Source organism: Oncorhynchus mykiss, chromosome 2 (genome assembly GCF_057628025.1).
Source record: "Oncorhynchus mykiss isolate SJ-2025 chromosome 2, ASM5762802v1, whole genome shotgun sequence".
Classification (NCBI taxonomy): Eukaryota; Metazoa; Chordata; class Actinopteri; order Salmoniformes; family Salmonidae; genus Oncorhynchus; species Oncorhynchus mykiss.
This window is the reverse complement of record NC_143023.1, coordinates 46,218,504-46,239,449: the sequence shown is the minus strand read 5'-3', so window position 1 is coordinate 46,239,449 and position 20,946 is coordinate 46,218,504. Positions and strand designations below refer to the sequence as shown.

At 42.6% G+C, this 20,946-nt stretch overlaps 1 protein-coding gene across 1 annotated transcript in view; it reads left to right on the top strand.

Annotated features, from left to right (window-relative positions):
- abtb2b (ankyrin repeat and BTB domain containing 2b) overlaps positions 1-20,946 on the top strand; it is a 152,407-nt gene that overhangs the window by 108,240 nt on the left and 23,221 nt on the right. Inside the window, exon 4 of the mRNA XM_021564060.3 lies at positions 13,620-13,772. Coding sequence (XP_021419735.1) covers positions 13,620-13,772 — 153 coding nt within the window. The remainder of the gene's footprint in view (positions 1-13,619; positions 13,773-20,946) is intronic.

The window sequence follows — 20,946 nt, the reverse complement described above, 5'->3', positions numbered from 1 at the left end:
GGCAGCTTCAATGTGGTGCTCTTATTCTTCTCACTTGGCTTGATGAGGTAGATTTCTGCTATAACTTGATGACCCTTCACATACCTAACCATTTCCTTGGCTCTCTTGTAGAGTGTATCCATTGTTTTCAGTGCCATGATGTCCTTCAGGAGCAGAGTCAGCCAATGGAGTCAGCTTCATGAGCAGCACAGCCAATGGGTGTGATGTGAGGGTAGGACTCCTCCACTTTTTTAGACCAAGCAGCCTTCATGTTCACAGCATTGTCTGTCACCAGTGCAAATATCTTCTGTGGTCCAAGGTCATTGATGACGGCCTTCAGCGCATCTGCAATATAGAGGCCGGTGTGTCTGTTGTCCTTGTGTCTGTGCTCTTGTAGAATACTAGTTGAGGGGTGGAGATTATGTAATGAATTATTCCTTGCCCGGAAACATTTAACCACCCATCAGAGATGATTGCAATACAGTCTGCTTTCTTTATGATTTGCTTGACCTTCACTTGAACTCTGTTGAACTCTGCATCAAGCAACTTAGTAGATAAAGCTGGGCAAGAACATTCAAAAATCTCTTCCAATACACATTTACTGTGAGCATCAGACGTGAACCAGTTGCATACACAGCTCGATCAAGACATTCATCAGCATTTCTCTGACTACGTTCCTCCATTGAGTCAAAAAACCTTGATTCCTGGAGGACCATGAGCTGTTGCTATCGATAAGGTGTAGGATTCATCATTTTCACCTCAAATAGATGTAGAGGGACTTTTGTCAGAGGTTGCTTGTTGTGAGCAATGAGGGAACTTTATGCACTTGTCCAGATGATTCTGCATATTTGTTGCGTTCTTCACATGATTTGGCACAATATTTGCAATTGTACACAGCTTTTCCTTCTATATTAGCTGCAGTGAAATGTCTCTCCTCATCAGATAGTGCCCGTGGCATTTTCCTGTAAAGATTAGAAAAAAATGAGTAAAAATACCTTTCCACGTGCAGATAAATAGTTAAGCAGTTAGATTAAACAATTCCTTAGTAAAATAAATGTTTTAAAATGAAACATTTATAGAGACAGGTCAATTAACACTCCTCAGTTAGCAGACTCAAGCAAGCTAAACCCATATGGTAGCAAAAACTAGTTATTTAAACACACTTTGCTGTAGGCTACTATTTACTAATGAACAAAAAAGCTTTTATGTCACATTACATATATTCACTCCACTCAGTATTGTAATCAAAACTTACCAGAAAGCATGTAGTCCTTGGCTCAGACAGTGTAGTAGTGTGGGCTCAATAGCATCTCATTAGTGTGCAAGATCTTGAGAATCAGCTGTACATGTGATGGAAGGGTGCACTGCACATGTAATGGAAGAATTTACTGTGCATGCAGAGGGTTGCAATTCCATTGAATTGGGGATAGTTTAGCCAAAATATGCCACAAGATATAGAATTGCCTTATGTGTATCCCACTACAAAGGTTCACTGTTATAAGCTAACTTTTTTGATGACTTTAAGCAAAATTCCCCAAAATCCCGGGCTTAACATCCCATGAAGAATTTCAGAAATTTACAAGAAAGTTTGCAACCCTACACACATCTCAACATCAACTGTTCAGGTGAGACTGCTTGAATCAGGCCTTCAAGGTCAAATTTCTACAAAGAAACCACTACTAAATGACACCAATAATAAGAAGAGACTTCCTTGGGCCAAGAAACACGAACAATGAACATTAGACTGGTGGAAATCTGTCTTTTCGGTCTGATGAGTCCAAATTTGAGGTTTTTGGTTCCAGCCACTGTGTCTTTGTGAGATGCAGTGTATGTCAACAGATGATCTCCGCATATGTGGTTCCCACCGTGAAGCATGGAGGAGGTGGTGTGGGGGTGCTTTGCTGGTGACACTGTCAGTGATTTATTTACAATTCAAGGGAAACTTAACCAGCATGGCTACCACAGCATTCTGCATTGATATGCCATCCCATCTGGTTTGCACCTAGTGGGACTATGATTTGTTTTTCAACAGGACAATGACCCAAAACACACCTCTAGGCTATTTAAGGGCTATTTGACCCAGAAGGAGAGTGATTTAGTGCTGCATTAGATGACCTGGCCTCCACAATCACCCATCCTCAACCCAATTGAGATGGTTTGGGATTAGTTGGACCGCAGAGTGAAGGAAAAGCAGCCAACATGTGTTCAGCAAATGTGGGAACTTCTTCAAGACTGTTGGAAAAGCATTCCACATGAAGCTGATTGAGAGAATGCCAAGTGTGTGCAAAGCTGTCATCAAGGTAAAGGATGGCTACTTTGAAGAATCTCAAATCTAAATGATATGCGTGCGTGCGTGAGGTTCAGGATAAATTTCTCCTGTATATTCAAGGGTTAATGACACACTTGTGAGTTATGTTATGGTGAGCTGTGTAAAGGTATCTATGCACTCTTGCATACAAAGTGGATGCTGCTCTCACTCACTAGTCACTAGTGTTTTTAGGCATGTCAATCTCCGAGTTGCTCACACTGATTGAATCAATGTTGTTTTGAAATCATTTCAATACAATTTTGCTGAACAAATGTGGAATAGATGTTGAATTGATGTCTGTGCTTAGTGGGCTGTGTGTGTTTTTCATTTGAGTTTGATTGTATATGCATCCAAGGGAATGTTTGTGTTTGGTTATGGTAGGAGCGGCATGTGTGTGTGTTTGTGTGTGCGCTTCTTGACTAGGGTTGCTGGGAACCTTCTACATTTACCAGGAAACGACCCGAATTTTGGTATCTCAAGGATTTTATGTAATATATCACAAGACATCTAGTGGCTCTTTTGGGTACTTCAGATTATCACAGGTGTCTGTAAAGCTGTAAAACATTATCCTAAATATAAACCATCAACTTGGTGAATACCATTGGTGTTTAGAATGAGGGTGTCAGCATGAAATCTCCTTTTAAGGTTATTTTTTTTCTTTTTACAAACTTTTATTTATTTTACAATGTCAATATGTATTTGTTGTGAATGTTTTGGCATCAAACCGGTGGCAGTTGTGAAAAGTCAATAGTTGGACGAGTTAATTGAAAATAATGCCATTGTTGATTAGATTCTTTTTGGATTAATTAGGCTATTTTCTCTTGAACCATATGTTCTATCTACTAGAAAGTCATGGACAATAATGACACAGAAATAATAAATTAACACTATATATGAATATATTTTTTACAAAGTTATTCAAGTATAAATTACCAAAGTGAGACAAGGCCGAGTATAGCCCACGAAGATCTTCCCCAAGGCACGAACCCGAGAGGGGCGCCAAACCCGGACAGGAAGATCACGTCAGTGACTCAACCCACTCGAGTGACGCACCACTCCTAGGGACGGGATGAAAGAGCACCAGTAAGCCAGTGACTCAGCCCCCGTAAAAGGGTTAGAGGCAGAGAATCCCGGTGGAGGGGAACCGGCCAGGCAGAGACAGCAAGGGCGGTTTGTCGCTCCAGTGCCTTTCCGTTCACCTTCACACCAGACTACACTCAATCATAGGACCTACTGAAGAGATGAAAGAGCAAATATGCTCTTCTCAGAAAAGAACACCACACACAACTCTCCATTCCACCAGACCTCTACGTGTGTGTGTGTGTGTGTGTGTGTGCGTGTGTGTGTGAGAGATGGGAGGTACAATTAGTATCTGACAATAATTATAGTGTGATGCCACCATAATGTTCCCTCGCTCTCTTTCTCTCACTCTCTCTTGGTTTCATTCACTCACTCACTCACTCACTCACTCACTCACTCACTCACTCTCTCACTCTCTTTCTAGAAACCTCCATTAACATTTTGTTGTAAACTCTAACCACAACTCTGTGTGGACCAAGACATCAGACATTTGAGCAGAACCTAACTCAACTCAACACGTCTTATCACAGGAACATACTTAATTCAACGTTCAACAGACAATGCCATGAAAGCATTGTGTTAATATGTGTGTGTTTTGTGTGCGTCTGTTACAAGTGTGTGTGAGGGCATGTGTGTGCGCATTCTTTCGTACATGTGTGGTATATTTTAATGACACCGAGTCATCCCACTAAATATATTTAATGTAAACAACAACTTTCATCAGTGAGAGATGTTAATGACAATTTACTTTACCCTTTCTTTACCTCTCCCTTCCCAGACCAATATTTTCTGCTTCCAAAGAATGAGTAATTCGACTCCCCAGACCACCCTAAACACACACACCCAGACACACACATGCAGACACACACATGCAGACACACGCACACACATGCTCTAGCTGTAGAAAGTGGCTGTCTAATTGGACAATGTGTAGTGATGATACAAAGTGGGGAGATAATGTTGCCCCTAAACACTGATACAAGGTCAGATATTTTCCATTTTGTAGTGTTTACATTTATGCGTGGAAGCAAGATAATATGATCCTAGATCTGTGATTGAGGGCAACTTAATATTGTTAACACCAAGGTCTGAGTCTGTCTCGTTATTAGATTGCTATCAGATCTGTTGTAGTTGTAATGGACCCGGATCTACATGAGTCCAGACACATGCTGTGTACAAATCAAGAGGTCAGTTAAACTCTGGCTGGCCTGTTTGTATTTACATCTCATTGGCTGTAAATCTAGGATCTCTGAGCTAAGATCAGCCGTTGAGGGGTAGGATGAGGAGTCAAACACCTTACTGTGATAAGCCTGCATTGGCTTTATTACAATGTAAAATACACTGATAATGGATATACAGTGCATTCGGAAAGTATTCATGCCTCTTGAGGTTTTCCACATTTTGTTACAATACAGCCTAATTCTAAAATTGATTAAATATTTGTTTTCCTTCATTAATCTACCCCATAATGACAAAGCAAAAACAGGTTTTATTACATTTCTGCAAATGTAAAAAAAAATCAGCAACAACTGAAACATCACATTTACATAAGTATTCAGACCCTTTACTCAGTGCTTGGTTGAAGCACCTTTGGCAGTGATTACAGCTTCAAGTCTTCTTGGGTATGACGCTACATGCTTGACGCACCTGTATTTGGGGAGTTTCTCCAATTCTTCTCTGCAGATCCTCTCAAGCTCCTTCAGGTTGTATGGGGAGCATTGCTGCACAGCTATTTTCAGGTTTCTCCAGAGATGTTTGATCGGGTTCAAGTCCAGGCTCTGGCGTTGTCTTGGCTGTGTGCTTAGGGTCGTTGTCCTGTTGGAAGGTGAATCTTCGCCCCAGTCTGAGGTCCTGAACGCTCGGAAGCAGGTTTTTATCAATGATCTCGCTTTCCCTCAATCCTGACTTGTCTCCAAGTCCCTGCCGCTGAAAAAAATCCCCACAGCATGATGCTGCCACCACCATGCTTCACCGTAGGGATGGTGCCAGGTTTCCACTAGACGTAACACTTGGCATTCAGGCCAAAGAGTTCAATCTTGGTTTCATCAGACCAGAGAATCTTGTTTCTCATGGTCTGAGAGTCCTTTAGGTGCCTTTGGAAACTCCAAGCGGGCTGTCATGTGTCTTTTACTGAGGAGTGGCTTCCGTCTGGCCACTCTACCGTAAAGGCCTGATTAGTGGAGTGCTGCAGAGATGGTTGTCCTTCTAGATGGGTTCTCCCATCGCTACAGAGGAACTCTGGAGCTCTTTCAAAGTGACCATCAGGTTCTTGATCATCTCCCTGACCAAGGCCCTTCTCCCCCGATTGCTTAGTTTGGACGGGCGGACAGCTCTAGGAAGAGTCTTGGTGGTTCGTTACCTCTTCCATTTAAGAATGATGGAGGCCACTGTGTTCTTGGGGACCTTCAATGCTGCAGAAGTGTTTTGGTATCCTTCTCCAGATCTGTGCCTCTACACAATCCTGTCTCGGAACTCTATGGACAATTCCTTCGACCTTGGCTTGGTTTTTGCTCTGACATGCACTGTCAACTGTGGGACCTTATATAGACAGGTGTGTGTCTTTCCAAATCATGTCCAATTCATCTGAATACTTATATGAAGTTATTTCTGTTTTTTATTTTTAACACATTTGATACAAATATTAGAAAAACCTGTTTTTCCTTGGTCATTATCGGGTATTGTGTGTAGATTGCTGGGGAAAATGTTTTATCAATTTTAGAATAAGGCTGTAACCTAATGTTTTTGTTGATAAAGTCAAAAGGTTCTGAATACTTTCCGAATGCACTGTATATATTTGTTTAAAAACGTGTATGCGAAGTCAACATCTACTGTCTCCAAGAGTTTTTGTAATCTGTGATTTTAGTACAAAACCAGCTTTGTGTGTGTGTGGGGGGTAGTGCTGCACGGTATACCGAAACTTCGGTACTTTTTCGATACAAAAAAAACTTCTGTAAAATGTGTCTCGTGATTGAGAGGATCAGGTCTATCAGCACAGCCCTTTATAGCGCGAAGAGCGTGCCTGCTCCAGTTCATTGCTAGTGCTGTCTGGTTTGTTAATAATAATAGTGCTGTCTGCATTGTTAATAATAATAATAACAATTTATTACATTTGAAAAACACTTTTCATTATATAGAATAATCTCAAAGTGCATGACATTTTAACATTGCAACTGACACAAAGAACACCGGTGACGCTACAAGGGACTTGGAAACCAAGGAGCACATCTATCCACAGAAAGCCATCCTAAAGAGAATGGTGTTTAGGCCTGTTTTAACTGAGCCCAGAGTCTGTGTTAGCTCCCCACTCATTATGCACAGAAGTTAACGCACTTGAATAATGCAACACGGCATGTACAAATGTTGAAACTGTTCATTACTGTTCGCAAAACAATGTCCGACCAGCCTAGAACACTTTACAATACAGGACGATACCGGTAGCTTTCAGTTTTAATTGTAGGCTACCTTTCCTTGCTAGCTTACAACTGAAGCAAACATCAATTCAGTACCCTAGTACTTTGTTTGTGATAATATGCTAACCGTAACGCAAAATTTGCCGATTGTCAACAAAACGCCACTTAGTCTCCCTCGCCACCAAAAACTCATTAACTTTTTAGTCTCCCTCGCCTCCCGTCTGGTTTCCACAAAATTCCATAGCCACAAAGTCAGATTACACAAAGTCAGATTATTTGCCTCGCAAATTACGTAATTTTTTTCTTAAAGAGACAGTGCACACTTTTTATATAAGAAGAGATTGCTTATTCTATGCAAATGTTGTTGATCACTTCAATAAAATAATATTGTTATCCTCGCAGTTGCCAATAAAACGTGTCCTAAATAGAAGGGATTTTGTAGCCCCATGAAATCAGCTAAAACAAGCTCAAATAACAAAATAATAATGCATTCACACAATCCTTTTGAATAATATGCATTCACCTGTATTTTGAATAGACTTAGGCTACATCTTGATTTACCCAGTTTATCAATGGAGATTTACCATTCAAATAAATTATTATCATTATGTTGTTTTGTTGTTAGATTGGTAAAAACAAAGTCAAATTGATTGTATGATTGTATAATCTATTCATTAATGCATACATGGCTGTCTCAAAAAAAATACACATAAAAATGGTCAAATATTTATCTCAAAAGATTCCCATTAAGAGAACAGAGCAATAACTGACTTTTGGCTAATATGCCTTTTATTTATTTTGTTGTGGTTTCGTTCCGGTATCAAGTATCGTGACGGTATTGAGAATTGTGATACTAAACCTGGTATCGGTATCAAAGTGGAAATTCTGGTATCGTGACAACACTAGTGTGGGGGATAGTGTTTGGAAGTGGGTTAGTGGAGTGGGTTAGCCCTTGTGTTATTTAGAGTGGGTTAGCCCTTGTGTTATTTAGTTTCAGTCCAATGTGGGCATCTGGTTGTGATGGACAGAGGGGACACCGTTTCCTGTGAAAGGTTGGGGGCTGGTCTGTATGTGTGTGTGTTGTTGTGGAGTAACATGGTGATGGGGACAGATTGTGAGGGTGATGATGGGTGGGGTACATGATGGGTGGGGTACATACAGACAGACACGCTCCATCTAATTTCCTGTGTGGGTCACTGGCAGTGGTGTGTATACACACCGATGCACACACACACACACTCATGCGTACAAGGACAAACATGTGCACACACACACCATTCTTGTCTTAAAGCTGCTGAGAGTGTCCCATTTCAGGCCTCTTGTTCAGATACGAGAGGGCCATAAATTAAGTAGTCCATTCAATAAACCAGGATAGGGGGATTTTGTTCCTTTTATACAGCACCTCTGGGAATGTGGAACTGGTTTCTGATTGGTTTAATCTAGATAGCAGCTTTTTGGTGAATCAATAAGTGTTTAGTATTGGAGATGAAAATGCTTTATTTGAAACTGCTCTGGGCTGAGAGCCAGAGTGTTGTTTGTGCTGTCATAACTAATATGCAGTAAAGTGACACAGAGAGTGATCCTGGTGACAATTATGGATACAGACACATGCACAGTTTATTTATTTGCACCAAAGTAAACAAGTGATAGACAACAATAAAAAACAGTCAATTTGTTGATGCCATCCCGTACCTGTCCCTCAGGTGTGATGCTCGGATGTACCGATCCTGTGCAGGTGCTGTTACACGTGGTCTGCCACTGCGAGGACGATCAAGCTGTCCGTCCTGTCTCCCTGTAGTGCTGTCTTAGGCGTCTCACAGTACGGACATTGCAATTTATTGCCATGGCCACATCTGCAGTCCTCATATCTCCTTGCAGCATGCCTAAGGCACGTTCACGCAGATGAGTTGGGACCCTGGGCATCTTTCTTTAGGTGTTTTTCAGAGTCAGTAGACGGGCCTCTTAAGTGTCCTAAGTTTTCATAACTGTGACCTTAATTGCCTACCGTCTGTAAGCTGTTAGTGTCTTAACAACCATTCCACAGGTGCATGTTCGTTACTTGTTTATGGTTCATTGAACAAGCATGGGAAACAGTGTTTAAACCCTTTACAATGAAGATCTGTGATTTTGATTTTTATGAATTATCTTTGAAAGACAGGGTCCTGTAGAAGGGTTGTTTCTTTTTTTGTTTAGTTTATGTAATCAGCTAGCTAGCTATACATATTGCCAGCCAGTAAATACATGATCTAAATAATAAAAGCAGAATCTAATTAATATTAATAAGCTAACCCCATCATGGTTAAGGCTAGCCATTCTTGTCATATGATAATAGTATTTGGTCATATGATTATGGCGGTAGTGAGAGAGAGAGAGAGAGCAACACCCATGTTAAGGCAGGGAGAGGACGAACAGGTCATCAATTGAGAATTTTAGTTTGAATTCTCTATCTGTTTAACTACTCACCTTTGCTGACTGTAGCCCAAGTGCTATAACAAAAAATGTATTTCCTACATTCGGATTTCATTTTGTTGTCATGGCAGGAGTCAGAGACAGGCAATAGAGTAAGCGAGAAAGAGAGAGAGAGAACCGCCCATGTTTACCGCCCATGTTTAAGCAGGGGGAGGACTAACAGGTGTGAATTTGGAATTTGAGTTATAAGGCAAAGCACATTGCACAGCAATTTACAACGTACATAGATTACAACGTACATAGGAACTATCGCCTCAACTCCCCATGTTTGCTGACTGTAGCCTAAGTGCTATAACAAATGTTGTTGCTTGCATTCTGATTTAATTTTGTTGTCATGGCATGGGTCAGAGACAGGCAATAGAGAGAGCAAAAGAGAAAGCACCACATGCGTGGTCTGGTAGCAGGAGTGTTTACCTGTGTGCATGGTCTTCTAAAAGTCAAGTGGGATTACTGGAGAAAAATTATCTACAGCAGACAAACACTCACACACACATACATCTTGCTGCTATGATTGCACACTGTGAAATTTCACATAATAGATATATGACTTTATTGGATTTGATTTTTCAAATTATTTGTTGGTCTGTGTAATCTGAGGTAAATATGTATCTCTAATGTGGTTATACGTTTGGTTCGGAAGTGCAGCTAATTTTCCACATAATTTTGTGGGCAGTGAGCACATAGCCTGTCATCTCTCGAGAGCCAGATCTGCCTATGGTGGCCTTTCTCAATAGCAAGGCTATGCTCACTGAGTCTGTACATAGTCAAAGCTTTCCTTAATTTATGGGTCAGTCACAGTGGTCAAGTATTCTTCCACTGTGTAGTATCTGTTTAGGGCCAAATAGCATTCCAGTTTGCACAGTTTCCTTGGTTAATTATTTTCAATGTGTCAAGTAATTATCTTTTTGTTTTCTAATGATTTAGTTGGGTCTAATTGTGTTGCTGTCCTGGGGCTCTGTTGGATTTGTTTGTGAACAGAGCCCCAGCATCAGCTTGCTGAGGGAACTCTTCACTAAGTTTATCTCTCTGTAGGTAATTGCTTTGGTATGGAAGGTTTGGGAATCGTTTTAGAATTTACAGTCTCTTTTCTGGATTTTGATAATTTGCGGGTATCGTCTTAATTCTGCTCTGCATGCATTATTTGGTGAGGATGTTTTTGCAGAATACTGCATGCAGAATCTCAATTTGATGTTTGTCCCATTTTGTGAATTTTTGGTTTGTGAGTGGACCCCAGACCTCACAACCATAAAGGGGAATGGATTCTGTAACTGAGTCAAGTATTTTTAGCCAGATCCTAATTGGAATGTTGAATGTTATGTTCCTTTTGATGGCGTGGAAGGCCCTTTTTGTCTTGTCTCTCAGTTTCTTCACAGCTTTGTGGAAGTTACCTGTGGTGCTGATGTTTAGGCTGAGATAGGTACAGTTTTTTGTGTGATCCAGGGCAACAGTGTCTAGATGGAATTTTGTATTTGTGGTCCTGGCAACTGGACCTTTTTTGGAAAACCATTATTTTTGTCTTACTGAGATTCACTGTCAGGGCCCCGGTATGACCGTGTCTGTCCAGAAGATCTTGGTGCTGCTGCAGGCCCTCCTCGGTTGGTGACAGAAGCACCAGATAATTAGCAAACAATTTGACTTCAGATTCTAGTAGGGTGAGGCCGGGTGTTGCATACTGTTCTAGTGCACTCGCTAATTTGTTGATATATATGTTGAAGAGGTTTAGGCTCAAGGTTTAGGCTCCCTGTCTTATCCCACGACCCCGTGGAAAGAAATCTGTGTGTTTTTTGCCAATTTGAACTGCACACTTGTTATTTGTGTACATGCATTTTATCATTTGTAGGTTTTTCCCCCAACACCGCTTTCCATCAATTTATATTGCAAACCATCATGCCAAGTTGAGTCAAATGCTTTTTTGAAATCAACAATGCATGAGAAGACTTTTCTGCTTTTATTTTGGTTTGTTTGTCAATTATGGTGTGCCGGGTGAATATGTGGTCTGTCTTATGGTAATATCTCTCTCTCTCTCCCTCCCTAATTCCTTCCTTCCCTCCCTCACTCCCAAACACATCAGCAATATCACTACTTGCCGTATCTGGATTCTTGTATATTATTGTCTAAGTGTTTGCTGTTATATTTAAATATAGATGGGATTACAGAGCCAGTAGGAAACAATAGGAGTATATGTGGCACGTAGCTTAGTGGTTAGAGGGTTCGAAAAGCCTTAAAGGTTAAAAATATTTTCGAAGTGCCCTTGAGAAAGGACACTTAACCCTAATTTGCTCCAGGGGCGCCATACTACTATGGCTGACCCTGTAAAACAACACATTTCACTGCATGTATCTGGTGTATGTGACAATAAAACATCAATATAGGAAGAGTTGTATTGTTTTATTGCAGTCTTTGATCGTGTGAAGCAGCAACAGTGATAGTAATGAGTGTTTTGAACACTGTCTCCCTCATCTCTAAAGATTGTGTTATCACACACACTCCTGCTGTGATGTTATTCTGAGCAACGCCCTGGAGACACACGAACACACACACCGTCTCCGTAGTGTGTATTGACTGTGGATAATGAGCACCCGAACACCTGTGGTGTCATTCATGCATCTACACTCTGGCACAGCAGGCAACTCCAAGGTGGTCTCATTCACATTGTTCTCATTGTTAGCACTCTTAAACTTCAATAGCATTGTTGGCTAGCATTGATACTGTCATTCAGTTGTCTTATCAACCTCTAGTGACAGAGACAGAAAGAGGGACAGATGCTCCAGTGCATTCACATAGAGTGACAGAACAGGGAAAGTTTCTGTTGCTGTCACCGAGGTCTGACAGTTGAGAGGCAGCCAGGGGCCCAATGGGGGCTTGGGGGGTTTGAATAATTGAAGTTGGGGGTTGCAGCTATGGGTTGGCTTGGTAGGTGGGAGCTGAGGGCGGGGGATGGAAGTTCTGTGAGTGTGTGTAGGCAATTGATGGGCAGGTGATTAGGAAATAGGGGGTAGGGTGTTGGTGGGATTTTAAAAGGTTTTAGGGGGAATTGGTAGTTGCTAACAGGCTCAGGTTTAGGGGGGGGGGGGTTAAGTGGTGGGTGAAGAAGGGGGGCGGGAATCAATGACACTCTGGTTCTATACTGGTCTCACCCCCTTGACCGCTTCCATCTCTATTACATGGCTAGCAGGCAGAATAATTTTAATTTGATTTTTATTTCACCTTTATTTAACCAGGTAGGCCAGTTGAGAACAAGTTCTCAATTACAACTGCGACCTGGCCAAGATAAAGCAAAGCAGTGCGAGAAAAAAACAACACAACACAGAGTTGCACATGAGATAAACAAAAGTACAGTCGATAACAATAGAAAAATCTATATACAGTGTGTGCAAATGGAGTAAGGAGGTAAGGCAATAAATAGGCCATAATAGCGAAGTAATTACAATTTAGAAAATTGGAGTGATAGATGTGCAGATGATGATGTGCAAGTAGAAATACTGGTGTGCAAAAAAGCAAAACAAATGTAAATAAAAACAATATCGGGATGAGGTAGGTAGTTGAATGGGCTATTTACAGATGGGCTGTGTACAGCTGCAGCGATCGGTGAGCTGCAGAGATAGCTGCTCAGATAGCTGATAATTTGCAAATAAATTCAATAAAAAATCCTACAATGTGATTTTCTGGATTTTTTTTCTCATTTTGTCTGTCATAGTTGAAGTGTACCTATGATACATTTACAGGCCTCTCTCATCTTTTTAAGTGGGAGAACTTGCACAATTGGTGGCTGACTAAATACTTTTTTGCCCCACTGTATAAGTCTCTTCAGGGTCAGGAGATGTTATCCTGCTGAATGCTGGTCAGGTCTGAGCCAGAGATACTCAAAAAGGAAAGAACACGCTCTCTCTCTCTCTCTCTCTCTCTCTCTTTTCTCTCTCTTCCTGAACTCTCCTGGGTAGCTAAATCACTTGCTACATTTAGTAAATGCATATTTAGACTGGAAAGTTGGAGTTCCTCTTTCAAAACAGGATGTTATTTGGGACAGATTGGTTTCCCATCCAGCCCCTGACTGTGTCCCAAATGGCACCTTATCCCCTAAATAGTGCACTACTTTTCTCCTATTGGTGCTATTTGGGACACAAGCCCTTCTTTCCTTAACCGGTTCTCCCTGGAGCTCATATTTGGGGCAAAATAGAAGATATTGCATTAAGGGAGCTATATAATATCAAGCGCCCCAAATTGCACCCTGTCACTGAGCACTATGGGTCCTGGTCAAAATTACTGCACTTAATAGGGAATAGAGGATTTCTCTCTCCATAGCCCCTTTCTGAAGGATACAGGTATTGATGGGGTGTGAATTGTTCTGTAACACCATTCTGTGTCTTCCATAGGCCCTTCCTGCTGCTGCCGCCCCTGATGGAGTGGATGCGAGTGGCTATTGTGCACGCTGAGCACCGCCGCAGCCTATTGGTGGACAGCGATGATGTCAGACAGACCGCTAGACAGCTCCTCCCAGGCATGGACTGTGAACCCAGACAGCTGAAGTAAGAGAGAGAGCAAAAACACACACACACACACACACACACACACACACACGCAGTTAAATAGATAGCAGAGATGCAGGTAGCTCACTCTCAGACTTGTCCAAAAAGAGGGCTCGAATTGAGAGGGTGCGTGGGGGTAGGCCATACCCCTTGTTAGAAAAAAGGCAAAAAACACTTATTAGCTTAAGATTTTTTTACATATCAAAAATCTCAGAAATCCCTAGCAAAGATGGAGAGGAGGGAGGGAGAAAATGGGCAATTGTGGCAGCAGTAGCCGATCAACATACACCTTACTATGTTCCTAGTGGCACAGCGGTCTAAGGCACTGGATTGCAGCGCTAGAGACGTCACTACAGACCCTGGTTCATTCCCAGGCTGTGTCACAACCGGCTGTGATCGGGAGTCCCATAGGACGGCGCACAATTTCCCAGTGTCGTCCGGGTTAGGGAAGGGTTCAGTCATTATAAATAAGAATTTGTTCTTAACTGACTTGCCTAGTTAAATAAAGATGAAATAATGTGTGTGTTACATAATGTGTGTTACACACACACCGCACTCATAGCTTAGTTTGAGCAGAACATCATTGGTCAGGCAGCAAGAGTGCACAGTTGGTTGTCATGTGGTGCAGCTCACAGACGAAAAATAGCGGTAGGTTATTTAAATGTAACTCGTTTCGCATAATTCATAAAAAGAAATCAGTGATTTGTATTTCCTGCAACTTTCTGAAGAAGTAAAGCCTGTTTGTGTGTGCCCGTGTGTGTTGTGTAGCCAGTTAGCATGCCAATTGTTTTTTCCATTAAGATTTATAGCCTATCAATCGGGTGGTCATTTGTTTTTGCAAACTCTGCCATCATATGTACAATACTGTACATTGTACAGTACAAAAGCAAAGCCAGCCAAATAAATGGTCTCTTGCTGGTGTACAATTAAATTAAAGGGCAGAAACAGCCTCCAAAAAAATGTTTGGGGGGTATTTTTCCAAGACCTCAAAAGTGGTTGCCTGATGTGGTTTAAAGTACCACAAGACGATGCCCAGAGATTACTCATGATGTTGGACAATGATTGAAGTCATTAAGTCATCATATTAGTCAAAGTATGATATATACTGAACAAAACTATAAACACAAAATGCAACGATTTCAAAGGTTTTACTGAGTTAGAGTTCGTATAAGGAAATTTAAATAAATGCATTAGGCCTAATCTATGGATATCATATGACTGGGCAGGGGTGCAGCCATTGGTTGGCCTTGGAGGGCATAGACCCACCCACTTGGCAGCCAGGCCCACCCACTGGGGAGCCAGGCCTAGCCAATCCGAATCAGTTTTTCCCCACAAAAGGGCTTTATTGCAGACAGAAATACTCCTCAGCACGGTGAAGAAGCTGGATGTGGTGTTCCTAGGCTGGCGTGGTTACACGTGGTCTGAAGTTGTGAGGCCTGTTGGACGTACTGCCAAATTCTCTAAAATGATGTTGGAGGCAGCTTATGGTAGAGAAATGAACATTCAATTCTCTGGCAACAGCTCTGGTAGACATTCCTGCAATCAGTATGCCTACTGTACACTCTCTCAAAACTTGTGACATCTGTGACAAAACTGCACATTTTAAGGTGGCCTTTTATTGTCCCCAGTACAAGGTTCACCTGTGTAATGATCATGGCTTTTCATCAGCTTCTTCATATGCCACACCTGTCAGGTCGATGGATTATCTTGGCATAGGAGAAATGCTCACTAAAAGGGATTTAAACACATTTTTACACAAAATTTGAGAGAAATCAGCGTTTTGTGCATATGGAACATTTCTGCGATATTTTATTTCGACTCATAAAACATGGGATGAACACTTTACATGTTGCATTTATATTTTTGTTCAGTGTATTTGGGCTTGAAGTAGGGGCTTCTGATTTTTTTATGTCAATGCCTTGTGTTTCCCTCTGATATGACGTGCTAATACTTTGTGGTCTACATTTCTTTTCAGGGATGGGTTTTCTTTGAATGTTATCACCCACCAGCATGTTTATTAATCAGAAACACCTGCAAATATCTACCTCTTCGTGAGTCACAACTGAGCCAAACAGATCTTCGCCATAGCCTACACTTGGCCACCTGAGCCATAGAGCAAATTAAAATAAGTGGTGCAAAACTTGTGTTTTTGCAACTTCCATTTTTTTACCAGAAAATGTACAGAATCCATTGTCTAATTTTCACTTATTCTTGAGTTAGTCATTATTGATTTGTGTATATACAGTATATATATGTATATATGTATGTATATATATATATATATATATATATATATATATATATATATACATATATATACATACACACAATACTTTGTTATATACCCTTTGTTGGCAATGACAGAGGTCAAACGTTTTCTGTAAGTCTTCACAAGGTTTTCACACACTGTTGCTGGTATTTTGGCCCATTCCTCCATGCAGATCTCCTCTAGAGCAGTGATGTTTTGGGGCTGTTGCTGGGCAACACGGACTTTCAAATCCCTCCAAAGATTTTCTATGGGGTTGAGATCTGGAGACTGGCTAGGCCACTCCAGGACCTTGAAATGCTTCTTACGAAGCCACTCCTTCGTTGCCCGGGCAGTGTGTTTGGGATCATTGTCATGCTGAAAGACCCAGCCACGTTTCATCTTCAATGCCTTTGCTGATGGAAGGAGGTTTTCACTCAAAATCTCACGATACATGGCCCCATTCATTCTTTCCTTTACACGGATCAGTTGTCCTGGTCCCTTTGCAGAAAAACAGCCCCAAAGCATGATGTTTCCACCCCCATGCTTCACAGTAAGTATGGTGTTCTTTGTATGCAACTCAGCATTCTTTGTCCTCCAAACACGACGAGTTCAGTTTTTACCAAAAAAGTTACATTTTGGTTTCATCTGACCATATGACATTCTCCCAATCTTCTTCTGGATCATCTAAATGCTCTCTAGCAAACTTCAGACGGGCCTGGACATGTACTGGCTTAAGCAGGGGGACACGTCTGGCACTGCAGGATTTGAGTCCCTGGCGGCGTAGTGTGTTACTGATGGTAGGCTTTGTTACTTTGGTCTCGCTCTCTGCAGGCCATTCACTAGGTCCCCCCGTGTGGTTCTGGGATTTTTGCTCACCGTTCTTGTGATCATTTTGACCCCATGGGGTGAGATCTTGCATGGAGCCCCAGATCGAGGGAGATTATCAGTGGTCTTGTATGTCTTCCATTTCCTAACAATTGCTCCCACAGTTGATTTCGTCAAACCAAGCTGCTTACCTATTGCAGATTCAGTCTTCCCAGCCTGGTGCAGGTCTACAATTTTGTTTCTGGTGTTCTTTGACAGCTCTTTGGTCTTGGCCATAGTGGAGTTTTGAGTGTGACTGATTGAGGTTGTGGACAGGTATCTTTTATACTGATAACAAGTTCAAACAGGTGCCATTAATACAGGTAACGAGTGGAGGACAGAGGAGCCTCTTAAAGAAGTTACAGGTCTGTGAGAGGCTGAAATCTTGCTTGTTTGTAGGTGACCAAATACTTATTTTCCACCATAATTTGCAAATAAATTCATTAAAAATCCTACAATGTGATTTTCTGGATTTTTTTTCTAATTTTGTCTGTCGTAGTTGAAGTGTACCTATGATGAAAATTACAGGCCTCTCTCATCTTTTTAAGTGGGAGAACTTGCACAATTGGTGGCTGACTAAATACTTTTTTGCCCACTGTATTCTCAGCAAAAAATGTAAATGTCCTCTCATTGTCAACTGTGTTTATTTTCAGCAAACTTAACATGTGTTAATATTTGTATGAACATAAGATTCAACAATAGAGACATAAACTGAACAAGGTCCACAGACAGAAATTGAATAATGTGTCCGTGAGTAAAGCGGGGGTCAAAATCAAAAGTAACAGTCAGTATCTGGTGTGGCCACCAGCTGCATTAAGTACTGCACTGCATCTCCTCCTCGTGGACTGCACCAGATTTACCAGTTCTTGCTGTGAGATGTTACCCCATTCTTCCACCAAGGCACCTGCAAGTTCCCGGACATTTCTGGGGGGAATGGCGCAAGCCCTCACCCTCCGATCCAACAGGTCCAAGATGTGCTCAATGGGATTGAGATCCGGGCTCTTCGCTGGCCATGGCATTCCTGTCTTACAGGAAATCACGCACAGAGCGAGCAGAATGGCTGGTGGCATTGTCATGCTGGAGGGTCATGTCAGGATGAGCCTGCAGGAAGGGTACAGCATGAGGGAGGAGGATGTCTTCCCTGTAACGCACAGCGTTGAGATTGCCTGCAATGACAACAAGCTCAGTCCGATGATGCTGTGACACACTGCCCCAGACCATGACAGTCCCTCCACCTCCAAATCGATCCCACTCCAGAGTACTGGCCTTGGTGTAACGCTCATTCCTTCGACAATAAACACGAATCTAACCATCACCCCCGATGAGACAAAACCGCGATTCGTCAGTGAAGAGCACTTTTTGCCAGTTCTGTCTGGTTCCAGCGCCGGTGGGTTTTTGCCCATGTGTTGCTTGTGATGTCTGGTGAGGACCTGCCTTACAACAGGCCTACAAGCCCTCAGACCAGCCTCTCTCAGCCTATTGCGGACAATCTGAGCACTGATGGAGGGATTGTGCATTCCTGGTGTAAGTCAGGCAGTTGTTGTTGCCATCCTGTAGCTGTCACGCAGGTGTGATGTTCGGATGTACCAATCCTGTGCAGGTGTTGTTACACATGGTCTGCCACTGCGAGGACGATAAGCTGTAAGTCCTGTCTCCCTGTAGTGCTGTCTTTGGGGTCTCCCTGTAGCGCTGTCTTTGGCATCTCAGTACTGACATTTCAATTTATTGCCCTGGCCGCATCTGCAGTCCTCATGTCTCCTTGTTGCATGCCTAAGGCACGTACACGCAGATGAGCTGGGACCCTGGGCATCTTTCTTTTGTTTTTTTTCAGAGTCTGTAGAAAGGCCTCTTTAGTGTCCTAAGTTTTCATAACTGTGACCTTCCTTTCCTACCGTCTGTAACTGCTAGTGTCTTAACGACTGTTCCACAGGTGCATGTTCATGCTTCATTGAATAAATCAAATCAAATCAAATTTTATTTGTCACATACACATGGTTAGCAGATGTTAATGCGAGTGTAGCGAAATGCTTGTGCTTCTAGTTCCGACAATGCAGTAATAACCAACAAGTAATCTAGCTAACAATTCCAAAACTACTACCTTATAGACACAAGTGTAAGGGGATAAAGAATATGTACATAAAGATATATGAATGAGTGATGGTACAGAGCGGCATAGGCAAGATACAGTAGATGTTATTGAGTGCAGTATATACATATGAGATGAGTATGTAAACAAAGTGGCATAGTTAAAGTGGCTAGAGATACATGTATTACATAAAGATGCAGTAGATGATATAGAGTACAGTATATACATATACATATGAGATGAATAATGTAGGGTATGTAAACATTGTATTAGGTAGCATTGTTTAAAGTGGCTAGTGATATATTTTACATCATTTCCCATCAATTCCCATTATTAAAGTGGCTGGAGTTGAGTCAGTGTGTTGGCAGCAGCCACTCAGTGTTAGTGGTGGCTGTTTAACAGTCTGATGGCCTTGAGATAGAAGCTGTTTTTCAGTCTCTCGGTCCTAGCTTTGATGCACCTGTACTGACCTCGCCTTCTGGATGATAGCGGGGTGAACAGGCAGTGGCTCGGGTGGTTGTTGTCCTTGATGATCTTTATGGCCTTCCTGTGACATCGGGTGGTGTAGGTGTCCTGGAGGGCAGGTAGTTTGCCCCCGGTGATGCGTTGTGCAGACCTCACTACCCTCTGGAGAGCCTTACGGTTGTGGGCGGAGCAGTTGCCGTACCAGGCGGTGATACAGCCCGACTGGATGCTCTCGATTGTGCATCTGTAGAAGTTTGTGAGTGCTTTTGGTGACAAGCCGAATTTCTTCAGCCTCCTGAGGTTGAATAGGCGCTGCTGCGCCTTCTTCACGATGCTGTCTGTGTGGGTGGACCAATTCAGTTTGTCTGTGATGTGTACGCCGAGGAAAAACTTACTACCCTCTCCACTACTGTTCCATCGATGTGGATAGGGGGTGTTCCCTCTGCTGTTTCCTGAAGTCCACAATCATCTCCTTAGTTTTGTTGACGTTGAGTGTGAGGTTATTTTCCTGACACCACACTCCGAGGGCCCTCACCTCCTCCCTGTAGGCCGTCTCGTCGTTGTTGGTAATCAAGCCTACCACTGTTGTGTCGTCCGCAAACTTGATGATTGAGTTGGAGGCATGCGTGGCCACGCAGGGTGAACAGGGAGTACAGGAGAGGGCTCAGAACGCACCCTTGTGGGGCCCCAGTGTTGAGGATCAGCGGGGTGGAAATGTTGTTGCCTACCCTCACCACCTGGGGGCGGCCGGTCAGGAAGTCCAGTACCCAGTTGCACAGGGCGGGGTCGAGACCCAGGGTCTCGAGCTTGATAACGAGCTTGGAGGGCACTAGGGTGTTAAATGCCGTGCTGTAGTCGATGAACAGCATTCTCACATAGGTATTCCTCTTGTCCAGATGGGTTAGGGCAGTGTGGTTGAGATTGCATCGTCTGTGGACCGTCTGTGGCGGTAAGCAAATTGGAGTGGGTCTAGGGTGTCAGGTAGGGTGGAGGTGATATGGTCCTTGACTAGTCTCTCAAAGCACTTCATGATGACGGAAGTGAGTGCTACGGGGCGGTAGTCGTTTAGCTCAGTTACCTTAGCTTTCTTGGGAACAGGAACAATGGTGGCCCTCTTGAAGCATGTGGGAACAACAGACTGGGATAGGGATTGATTGAATATGTCCGTAAACACACCAGCCAGCTGGTCTGCACATGCTCTGAGGGCGCGGCTGGGGATGCCGTCTGGGCATGCAGCCTTGCGAGGGTTGACACGTTTAAATGTTTTCCTCACGTCGGCTGCAGTGAAGGAGAGTCCTCATGTTTTAGTTGCGGGCCGTGTCAGTGGCACTGTATTGTCCTCAAAGCGGGCAAAAAAGTTATTTAGTCTGCCTGGGAGCAAGACATCCTGGTCCGTGACTGGGCTGGTTTTCTTTTTGTAATCCGTGATTGACTGTAGACCCTGCCACATACCTCTTGTGTCTGAGCTGTTGAATTGAGATTCTACTTTGTCTCTATACTGACGCTTGGCT